A 12,114-nucleotide genomic window follows, 5' to 3' on the forward strand; every position below is an offset into this window, starting at 1 on the left:
GCTCACAGAGGCCAACATATAGTCTAAGGATGGCAGCTCATCTTTTCCGCATCCAGTGACCCAAGAAGAGTTCCTGTAGAGTTCTCTGAGTCCTTCTCTCTCATATGACAACAGGTACTCCAAGGAACAACTTTACTGTCCTAAGAAAAACCTGGAGACACTGAAAATTCAGTTCTTGCTAAATCTGCCAGTAAACCTGGCATTGTGTGTGATCAGTTGTCAAACTTTCCCAGGGTCAGGAACACAAAGGCCTATATGGAACAGGAAGCTGTGGCCTCCTGGCATCTGTCCAAGCTCTGCTGTATCTTGGCTCTCCTGGCCCGGCAGGAATGCCCTTCCTCCCTTAATAATTTCCACTGGGTTGTGACTGCAGCTGAGCACTGCCCTTCTGCAGGAACAATAAACAAAATTCACACTCACCAATCCGCTCTAGCACTGCCCAATAATTCAAACTCCAGTACTGGCCGCAGACAGTTCAAAGGCTCATTGAAATTATGGTAAACTACTATGACAGTCAATATGAATTATATTGAATTCAACACTAAAATCAAAATTTGCTATTTTTGTCAATGTGATTTTGGAAGTAAAATTTCAGAATCAGTTTTCCATTATTTCTTACAATGGGAATAAATAGCTTAGTTTATCAGATTAAAATGTAACATATTATGAAAAATATCTATACTTTGTTATCCCTAAACTCACTTATCAAAAAACCCTTGAGTGTCATACACTGTGCAAGACTAAATCCAGTGAGGACAACTAACAGGAACCCGCTGTGTTGGAACGGTCACCCCACATGGTGCTACTTTCTCCAAAATAAGCTGGCATGGTGTAAACATTTTCATTAAGGACAAAAATGAAAAAAAAAATCTAATTGGGGTTTGGATTGAATCTCCTGGAAATTAAATGTGACAGGACAAAAGAACACTGAAATTATATAACTTTATTCAACAAATTGTGATCATATAATGCCTATAAGTAATATTGGGGCACTGGAATATTTACTTTTCATAGAGTTTGACTACTTTATTTCTAAAGTTGTTATGCAGACACCTGCTATATAAAACTTACTGATAGAAGAGAACTCTTGATCAAGGATAAATAAAAAATTCTATATCACAAATTTTCATTTCAAAGAATGAAAAAACACTACAACATAATGATTTTAAATTACTATAGTATAGTATAATTTTTACTATTGCTAAAAGACGAAAGTTAACTGATGATTTCTTATAAGAAAAATGCAAAAATATATTTAACAATTTTCTTACCAAAATAAAGCCATGTATAAACACATAAATATAATTTAGGGGGGAAGTTTGACCCTGGTTTTAACACAGGCTAATTAGAAATAAACACAGGCACACTCACAAGGCAATAACTCATTCACAAAAAGTTAAAATTGGCAGAGGTAAAAAGCCATAAAATCCTGTCAGGTTTTCTTTCCCCTGTATTTGAAGCTTGACAGTGAATTTGGGAAATGAGCAGACAGCAAATGACACACACACACACACAAAAAAAAAAAAAAAAAAAAAGCACTTCAGACAAACTGCTTGTCGGTGTGAGGACCTGATTTGACAAACAGGTTTAATCCACTTGCTCAAAGGTCAAGCTGTCCAAGTGAAGGAAGACCAGTTTCCTCTGCTGCAGGAGGCTGGCTGCTAGTGTTTGGAGAAGTAGGGTGCTCCTGTACATGGGTCACTTTTCCTGAAGTTCTTGGAGGCGGAAGTTCATTATTTGTCTCTTCTTCCACAGGTAAAATGGTTCCAGGCAGTTCATTTGCCATCAGAACTTGCAGAGAATCTGTTCCATCCTCAATGTCCATTTGAATCCCCAGAGCTTTCAGAATATCACATTTGCACATGGGGCATGTGCCATGGGCTAGAATCCAGGGGTCGATGCAGTTCTTGTGGAAAAAATGGTTACAAGTGAGAATGCGAACTGTGTCGTTAGGTTTATAGGGCTCAAAGCAGATGACGCAGCTGTCCGCATTAGGATGGACTTCCTCATCGCCCTCTTTCAACACTCGAATCTGCAGCTGGCCAAAAGCTTTCTTGAGTTCTCTTGTTAACCGCTTCCATCTCCTGTCCTCATTCCTTGCAACCCAAAGTCTCCGAATATGATAAAAGGTGAAATATGCCAAAGTAACAGTTGTGACGATCATAAAAGAGACAAAATAGTGGTTGAGCCAGATGATATGTTTCCTCCCCACCTCAACCATGACTGTAATGTGAACTCCCTTCCGGAGCAAATTCAAAATTTCCATGCCTTTCAGGTTACCAATCATAACTACAACGGTGTCATCAAACGCCTGGTGAGACATAGGGAAAACCTGGTTGCCAGTACCTGGAAAGTTATAGATGATCACGCCTCTGGCTCCGTTCTCAGATGCCACCTTAATTTTCTGCGTGAAAGTGCAGCCTCCTCGTTCAATGAGCGCGATCCACTGCTCATTGTTCCGTGGCCGGTTGAAATTGGTGTTGGGATCACAAGCGTTTTGAGTTTTCCCCTGTGGCGGGACAACCACTCCGGCTACTCTCTTCAGGCTGGAACTTCTCCCGAAGACCCCAGTTTCCCCCAGCTCTGACAGCATACGGTTCCCCACATGAAATGAGATGTTCATGTAAGCCGTCCAAACTGCACTTGCTGCGCAACAGTTCTGACCAAGGAGCCAAATGAAACCGAGTTTCAGAAGCCAGAAGGATGCAGCGCTATTTGGCCAAGTGCCAGTGTAAAGGAGAGTCATCTCTGCCTTTTGCGAAGGACTTTAAGAGCCCACCCAAACAGAGGGTGTGGCTTCCACATCTGCTGACAATCAATTCCAAACGAGGAAGGAAAAAGTAGCTTCTGGGTGAAAACACGATCCGCTGTCTCCCAACATGGTTCAGCAAGAGATTTCCAAAGATGTCTTCAGTTGCAGATGTTTGATTGGAGAGAAAAACTTTAGATAGTAAAGAAATCCCTGCCTCTCTACTGTAACTTCGGAAACTGCTTACTGTTGTTGCATGAGGTGATTGTGACATAAAAGACCAAGCAGCCAATTAGGGAAGAGCTCAGAGCACACTGTAAATGTATTGGCTTAGATGTTTCCAATGTGGCTATAGGTAGTTTGGGAATGCTTATAAGACGATTTCAATCATTGAGCCATTTAAAATGGTAATAAGTAGCACATTAAATTTTTTCAAAAAAATCTCTGCAACTGACTCTTTTTAAAAACTCAAAACATATATAAGAATGCTGTACAACTGTCACATTTCCTAATCTGACAAAATGGTTTGAAATATACAAAGAGTCATAAATTAGGGCTGTGACCAAATGAGAATGAAAGGCGATGAGATATTTGGTCCCTGTCAGTTTCTTATCACCATGCAAAGAAATAAATGACATACAATTTCTGAGACATTTATTGGTTTTGTCTTATTTTGATCTTTTAAAGCAGTGTTTCCCGACCTGTTGGTCGTGACCCCTTTGGCAACTTTTAGCTCCAAAATATTTATATGACAATTCCTAACAGTAGCAAAGTTAACAGTTATAAAGTAGCAATGAAAGTAATTTTCTGGTGGGGGTGGGAGGTGGGAGGGATGGGGGATGTCACCACTGCATGGGGGAGGGATGGGGGATGTCACCACAGCATGGGGGAGGGATGGGGGATGTCACCACAGCATGGGGGAGGGATGGGGGATGTCACCACAGCATGGGGGAGGGATGGGGGATGTCACGACAGCATGGGGGAGGGATGGGGGATGTCACGACAGCATGGAGGAACTGTATTAAAAGGCTGTAACACCTTTTGCAGCCAAACTGGTAGGAAGGTTGAACACCAATGCTAAAGTACAGAATCCAGCTCAATTTTCTTGTCTCATTCTTACACAGACAGCCCTGCAGCACATACAGGTGAGTAGAAATAAATATATATATATAAAAAAAAACAACAACTTAACATCTTACAGGAGTTTATTTCTTTGCAGACGTTGACAGGTATTACCAATCTAGCCAACCTCTGAATGAAGAGAAGAAAGGGTGGAAGAGTAAAGACTAAACACAGCTGTATAATGCAAGTACAACTATTTTCCAAATGTAACTTAATTTTTAAAAAAGATTAAACTTAACCAAAATGACAGTAACAGTGGTGACGGGTCATAGAGAGATGATGCTGACAAAATTTTTGACCAAACTTAATATCTCTCCGAGAAGATTCTATATACCCTGCTATCTCTGGCTCCATTTCTACTACCTTTATTCAATGGCTTTAAATAACTTTAAACGTATAGAATTAACATACATTGGCAGCGACAAATGTTGCTATATGTGTTCTCATGTAGGTATCAATATGTTTCTACTTTGCTAGCTAGAAAGTCAAAGCTAAGGACTTTTACCTTGAACAAACATTTTTGGCCTCTATATGCAGGTTTAGAAAACAAGTCATTTAAAACTGGTACTTTTTGTAGTTTATGAAGTAACAAGCTGAGGCAGGAATGAAGAAACTTCTACATGCAGAACAAAAATTAGCATATAAGGTTTCGGCCAGGGAAATTCCACAGCAGCTCCCAGCCTTCCTAATGCGTTCACCTTATACTACAGTTCATGTTGTGGTCATCCTCAATCACAATTTTTGTTATTGTTACATTATAACTAATTTTTCTACTTTTGTGAGTTACAATGCATGTATTTTTGGAGCTAGAGGTTTGCCAAAAGGATCACCACCCTACAGGTTGGGAACCAATGCTCCAGAAGCTCACAGAGCAATATAGGTTCTTGCCATTCCTCTTGGTTGCCTGCTAGAATTAGATGATAAGACCTTATTGTTAAAGGCAGGGCATACCTTGGATTCATGGTACAAAGAAATCAGGCTGGAACAGAGCTAGAAGCTGGCTCCCGAAGGCTAGCTCTCTCAACTCTGGAAGATGCTATGCAGGCTACTGATAGAGAAAAGACGTCACAGATCTTACACAGTTGTGACTCCTATGATCTACAAAACCAACTTGCCAGGCATGATGCACTCACCAGTGCAATAGTAGCACTAGTGTTGGTGAGCAACAGCTATGATTGAATTGGACACCCATGACATGGTAGGTAATCTGTGTCTGGTACTGTAAACCTGGTCAAAAAGTTAGCACGGCTAAGGAGATCACAGGTCCTAGTGCAAGGTGACAAGTGTTAAACTATGACCCAAGTATTGTTTATATTCACAGACATTGACTACCCTCAGTCTTCATCAAAGAAGCCTCTCTTTGTCATGAACAGTAGTAAATACAGAGACTCCTAACTACACAGTGCTGAACTAAGTGTCCTTCTTCAAAGAAGACATTTATGCCAGTCCAGAAGAAGATGCAGAAAGAACGTAAAAGCTGGAGGACTAGAAGAAAGGACTTCAAAATACTATCTCCTGGAAAAGGCATGTGATTGAAATTATGAACTCACAGAAGCTGTGGACGTCGGACTGATTCTGTACAAGAATGGACACATCAATAGTCAGGCATAGTTGCAGGAAAGGCTCATAAGAGTCTACTCTTGAGTGTAGAACTATTTCTTCCTAATGGACTCAGGGGAAGAGGGAGCCACTGCCTTCAGTCGTAAACCCATTGATGACTGCACCAGACCCCAGTGGGTGGTTCTGATCTAATAGTCACCCAGATAGTACTGCTTAAACTGTAAGGGTCCTAACTTAGAAGGAATTAGTGGCGGTGAGGGATGGAGACTGATAGGATGGAAAGGGATAAGGGTATCTGGGGTAGATTAATCAGAATACATTGCATATATGCACAAAACTGTCAATTAAAAAAATAAATTAAAAGTTCAAAGAAGTTGCATAACTCAAAAAAATATTAGTGTGAAACTTTTCGTCCACCATGGTTGATTTTCTCTTGTTGAAGCAATGGCTGACTCACTTCCAAACAGCTCCTCGGGGTAAGCGCAGTAAACAGTGTGTAGACTTGCAAAGACCCCACCAATGCCATATGCATTGAACATTAAAAGCTAAGAGAGGATTTTTCACCCAATCCACAAACCCTTGTCTTTCAGCTTTTTAATACTACGTAGGTGCTTACCCACTCACCAGAAATGAGAGTGAAAATGAGTCAAATGTAATATTGGAATTGAAACTGAACAAAATGTTTAGTTCTGCTGTAGTGCCAAAGGCCATATAGATTCTCACTACCAACTGAGAAGAGAAACCAATGACAGCCCCTAAGGGATATTTCTAGAAGAAGCTCTTGTCACCATGGCTGTTTCACTATGGTAGGATTTGAAGACCCATAACAAACAGGTGACATTTTGCAATACTGCTCTAAGCAATGCCTAAAATACCTTAAAACTTTTATGAATGTAACAAATTCTATCCTGTAAAATAATAAGAATAAAGTACATTCAACCCATAGCTTTGGAAAACAGAATTTCATGGATATTATTAAAATTAATTAACCATGACAATTTAAATCCAAATCTAATTCTAGAGTGAAGTTAGGATGTAAACTGTTCGGTGAAGTATTAAAACAAAGCCCCCAAATAAATACCTTAAAAATGAAATGGTATAATAAATAGCCCAGCCATTCCCCACTACACCAGTGTCATAAAACAGAAATCTGAAGATCAGAATGGGTATTACTTTTAAAATATACCTTGTTTCTTATTTGGCGAAGCATAACAATGTCTAGCAATTAAACTGACCAAAAAGACAACAGTTGATGAGTGTGATATGGAGTTTTATTTTCAAAGCACACGAATTTCATCTTCTGTGGCTGGATAGAGGAACCACGGGTCAAGTTTTCTCTGTGTGTACGGTGCATTGAGAGACTTCATCTAATTTTAATCTGTGCAAAGATCTTGAGCTTCCTAAGGGTTCAGAATGTCACACTTGCACATGGGGCATGTCCTATGGGCTAAAAGCCAGGGGTCAATGCACGTCTTGTGGAAGAAATGCCTGCAGGTTAAAATGCGTATTACATCCTGTGCTTTGTACATATCAAAACAAACGACACAGTTGTCCTCATTTGGGTCTAGTTCCTTATCCCCTTCCTTGAGCACTCGAAGTGGCAGCTGACCAATAGCTTTCTTCACATCGGCCTTTATCGGTCTTTGCCTCCTGGTAGAAGAATTGGGCACTCGGGGTCTCCAGGCACAATACAGGAAGAGGTAAGCAACTGTGGCTGCCAGGAAGGTGAACAGAGACATGACATAGTGACTCAGCCACGGCATATGCATTCTCCCCACTTCAATGATGACTGTCACGTAGACACCTTTCTGGACCAAGTGCAAAAGCTCCATGCCTTTGAGGTTGCCTATCATCACGGCAACGATATTGTCTGTACCCTGGTGAGACATGGGAAACACCTTGTTGCCTGTACCTGGATAGTTATAGATGATCACCCCATTTGCTCCCTTCTCTGCTGCCACGTTGATTTTATGAGTAAAAGTACAGCCTCCTCGTTCAATGAGGGCCAGCCAAGAGTCCGCCTGATCAGGCCTGCTGAAGTTGGTCAGAGGATTACAACCATTTTGATTCCATCCTTCAGGAAGTACCACGGCACCGGATGCCCTTTCCAGAGGAGAATGATTCCCAAACACTCCACTCTCTCCTAGTTCTGATATAATCCGGTTTCCCACCTGAAATGTTATGTTCAGATGAGCCATCCATATTGCTTTTCCTTTGGAGTCTGGGAGGCTAAGCAGTAGAAAGATGATAAGCCTCAACAGTCGAGATGAAACAGACCTATGAGCTGAACGTGTAAGTCCAAGTGGGCTCATTCCTCCAGTAACTGACAGACAGGAAAAACAAAATAACAGCTGCTTTAAAAGGAGGTAAAGGAGCTGGCCTGAGCTGTCGAGAACAGATTGCTAAAGCCCAGAAATGACGAAGGTCTGCCTGGATGGAAGACACCTTGCTCCTTCCAGCATTTTTACTCTTGGGACTTTATCTTTCTTATAGTGAAAATTCAAGAGATGTTATTAGTTCAGTGTGATTTCAGGAAACTTATGACTTCCTAATGGGTAAATTGTGACATCAGAGGTAGTTAAGCCAATCCAGTAGTTTATATTAATGCAATGCACACTGAAATCCCATTGGTCAAAAGGGCTACTAAGCAATAAGTCAAGAGGTATGTATTCATACATATGTCTATGTATTAGTATATGAATTAGATTACATGTTATTTTATATTATATAAACATATATATATATATATATACATACACACACACACACACACACACACCACACCACTTAGAACACACTCAAAATCACTGAATAAAAGTGGTAAGCATTAGAAAGAATACAACTTGAGTTTTGTTTTTTATATATGGATATACTGAAATATATCATGAACCTTTCCAAAACCCACTCACATTAGCGAATGCTTCTGGTCAGGTGTCAGCTCTCACTATGCTCTACGCTACCCAGTTGGCCACTCTGGACATTAGGAGTAAATCACCCCACACTCTGTTGGCACTAAATGCTAACACCAAGACCAAAGATTTAGCACTGGAATGAGGAAGAAAAAAATGATTTTTTTTCTGATATAGACCCATCCCACAAGGTAAACACATTTTTGTTCACTGAGTCTGTTTCTAAAAGACCTATGATGTGCTAAGAAAAAAGATGAAAATAGATACTGGGCCAAAAACATGATACATGATACAATGAGCAGATTTGAAACAAATAAATACAGATAAGAGTAACTGTAAGAACTTTGAACAGAAAGCACCAAGTACAGAGAAAAAGATGACATGGACTGGGGACCACTCTTAGCGTCTCAAGGTAAACTTGTCTAAGAAATGATAGCCTGATATAAGTCTGGAGGTAGACCAAAGGGTAACTTTGTTCTCTACGATGGAAAGCCACATAGTAAGTTAAAGGATCTAAAGGAATGCAGACTCATCAGGAGGCAGTGAAGGAGAAAAGACAAAGGGTAATTGGTGGGTTTGGTGGCACATAATCCTGAGGACTTGGGGTTATATCCCAAGACATGAGAAACATACTGCCAGTTTTGTGCCTTTGAGCACCTTTCAGACCCTTTGCTTTTACTATGAATCTCTGTCTGAAATCTTTGCACAGAGATAGGTAAGTTGACAATACTCATTCAAACATGTATCACCTGGGTATAGGACAGCTCTCTGTGACTGGTGTGTAGCAAAGCTTTGGGGACACAGAAAGAAAAGACCTTGTCTGTTTATGAGGTTAAATGCAAGTGTTAAGAGAGGGTATGATTTTGACAAAAGCATTCTTTGTACCACTGAGCAACAACACTAGATGACGTTTGTTTGCAAGGTGGATATCGATCAAATTCTCAATTCGCACAGTTTTATTTATGTGTGATTCAGTTTGCATCTGAACTGCCTTCAACGGTGGAATTTTCCATGTTCATAGTGTGAACGACTGTTTGGTTCTGTGAAAAGTGAAAATGTGAGAGCCAGTTAAGTTTGATGTTACTTAGGGGGTACTTGTTTAATTGGTGATTGCTTTTGGAAAGTGATTTAGTTCAGGAATGTTTATATATTTTTGTCTGTGCACCATGTGTGTACAGTGTCTTTAGAGGGCAGAAGAAGGCACCAGACTGGAGTTACAGACCATTGTGAACTGTGATGTGGATGCTAGAAACTGAACCTGCATCACTGGAAGAGCAGCAGCAAGTGCTCTTACCCCCTGAGCCATCTCTCTAGGCCCTGCAAGGTGATTTGAAAACAATCTGATTCTGACATGGCCTTTATATTTTGGTGGGTTTGTTTGTTGTTTTCAGATAGGTTACTACAATGGACTCAAACTTGATATGTAGTGTAGGACAACCTTGAACTCCTGGTCCTCCTGCCTCTGTCTTTCAAGTGCTGGAAATACTTGATGTGGATATGTCTTGTTCCACCACATCCCAAATCTTCTACTGAGCGTGGAAGGGCAAAAAGTTTGCATAGCAAAATATGTATGGCTCAAACCATATCTCAAGTCAAGAGTTTCCTTTTTTGGTTGGAAGGAACAACTTATAAAAATCTCTACATTCATTGACTTTTCCTTGCTATAATATGAAGTGGCTAAGGCCATGGTAGTTAATTTTTCTCTTCTGCCATAGTCCTAGTACAAAATGCTCTCTACATCTAACAGAGGCTCTCTGAAGCAGATGTAATTTTGCCTTCTGATGGGTATTTTCTATTTTCAGAGACTTTTTTTTTATTATTATCAAAACTAGGAAATGTACCTGGCATAATGTGTCTAAAAGCCAAGGATGCAACTAAACATTCTGAAATGCTGACTGTGGCCTCTTAGATACACCTAGCTCAAAAAGTCACAAATGAGGTTAGGAAAGCCTGTGATAATGGTACAATCTTAGGAGAGAGGCACTACCTCCAAAGTCCCTCATCACCAAGAGACAATAAATGCTGAGCTCTGGTTGCACAGTCAGCTTTTGTACCAATATGTCTGTCAAGTAAGATGCTCTCAGAATGTGCCTCCATTTCCCCAGCTTTTCCTAGCACAGAAACCAGAACAGCTCTCTTTAGGAATCCTTATTATCCCATCAGGGATGGTTGTCAATTGCATCCATTTTAACAGAACTAGAGCAAAGAGTCTTCAATCCTGGGACTGGCACAGTTAAATAGGGCAGAAAGAGGGAATGGATAATTGATGCCACTGTAATCGGTTTGTTTAAAAATAGTTATTCAATGTATGGACTCTTAGCACCCGAAGATTTTGTTCTTTATTCTATTGATGCTTGCAGATAGATTAAGGGAAACAGAACATACAACTAGGGTTTGGAAGATCCAATAGTTTAGCAGTTCCTGATTTTTTACATCATTCCATTCGGCCTTTAAAGTATGTTGGTTTTCCCCTTACGTTGGCTCCCCTGATGAGCTCCCAGGATGGTTACTGTTCCAATTACCCATATGCACACAGCACCCTGAGGTACAAGGCAACATTTCTACTCCTACATTTCCCTTTAAGAAAGAGGGAAAAAGATTCCCCCAGATATTTATCAACCTTCTCTGAATGTCTGTGGCTAGAACTACTTTTCAAATTCACATTTAGTGGATACATAAAGTGAGTCTGGTCATTATGATTGACACAGGCAAATCGCAATTTGTCTTCTGGAGGAGCCCACGCCTGGCTGAGTACTTGAGTGGAGAGAAGGTAAAGCTATCCATTCTCAGCTACCAATGGAGAAAATTAGGAAGCAAAGGGCAAGGACTCAGACAAGTGGCAGCTGCAGCACCTAAATCCCTGATATACACTTAAAGAAATATTTGAATAACCACTAACCAGAACAAACACAATGTACAGTCCACACACGGTACCACCATAAGACAGGGTTCTTGTTGAGGTGACAGACTAAACACAGTCCTGGTCCTTAGGAGGGCATGACTATAAGAGAAACAATTACAGAGAAACTGTGAGTATATAACAGTTGGACTCTGGGGAAACTTTGAGGATTATAACCATCATGGAGTAATGGGGATGTGATCAACTCATCTCCACTCTTCCTGGTTTTTGATCATTACTCATGCCTCCAAAATCCCCAACTGTGATAAAGAAAAGCAACCAAGAACATTCTGCTCTTAACAGCATCTCTACAACATAGGGAAAACAGAAGAAACGCCATCAAAGTAACCCACAAGTTCTAGTACACAGATCACGAATCACAAAAATTCCCTAGGTTTCATAAAGCACACTTACTTTGCATGTAAACTCAAGAAATGACAATTTAATGTTCATTTGTTTCTGAAGAGAAACATCATAAAGGGATTTGAGGGTAAGAGAATGCTGATTCAAAGCGGCTTGCTAAAAGGAACAAAAGAATTTTCTGAAAGCAAAACCTTGTTTTTACAATAAAATTTTACTTTGTATTATATTTGATTGCAAGTTTATAACTCTTATACCTAACAATGTAGTCTTTTTTTTTTCCTGGAACTTATATTAAGTTAATCATTATACTCACATGTTCAATAAAAGATACACGTGATAGAAAAAAAACCATGTTTTAAACATCCTAAACCACTCTCAATCTAAGACAGTGAGTTCTAAACACGCTAAACATGGAATACAGTAGCTTTAAAAGATTACATGTGAACTTCTGCATTGCTTTCATGTTCACACATGGGACCAGGAAAAGCACAAAAGTCAGCAAGAATTGGGTA

At 40.1% G+C, this 12,114-nt stretch overlaps 3 protein-coding genes across 9 annotated transcripts in view; all 3 read right to left on the bottom strand.

Moving 5' to 3' along the window:
* Cadps2 (calcium dependent secretion activator 2) overlaps positions 1–12,114 on the bottom strand; it is a 520,741-nt gene that overhangs the window by 346,550 nt on the left and 162,077 nt on the right. The gene's annotated exons all lie outside the window — the stretch shown is intronic.
* On the bottom strand, positions 1,601–2,746 carry Rnf133 (ring finger protein 133). Its single transcript, XM_005365679.2, has one exon. The coding sequence runs from the start codon at positions 2,744–2,746 to the stop codon at positions 1,601–1,603; it is 1,146 nt and encodes a 381-aa protein (XP_005365736.1).
* Positions 6,733–7,951, bottom strand: Rnf148 (ring finger protein 148). The gene has a single exon (XM_005365678.3). It carries the CDS (start codon positions 7,741–7,743, stop codon positions 6,832–6,834), a length of 912 nt encoding a protein of 303 aa, XP_005365735.1. The 5' UTR covers positions 7,744–7,951; the 3' UTR covers positions 6,733–6,831.

Source organism: Microtus ochrogaster, unplaced genomic scaffold, assembly GCF_000317375.1.
Source record: "Microtus ochrogaster isolate Prairie Vole_2 unplaced genomic scaffold, MicOch1.0 UNK4, whole genome shotgun sequence".
NCBI classification, from domain to species: Eukaryota; Metazoa; Chordata; class Mammalia; order Rodentia; family Cricetidae; genus Microtus; species Microtus ochrogaster.

Excerpts from the sequence above, each read along its gene's own strand:
- Rnf133 (XM_005365679.2), bottom strand. The coding sequence starts at position 2,746 with ATGACTCTCCTTTACACTGGCACTTGGCCAAATAGCGCTGCATCCTTC.
- Rnf148 (XM_005365678.3), bottom strand. The coding sequence starts at position 7,743 with ATGAGCCCACTTGGACTTACACGTTCAGCTCATAGGTCTGTTTCATCT.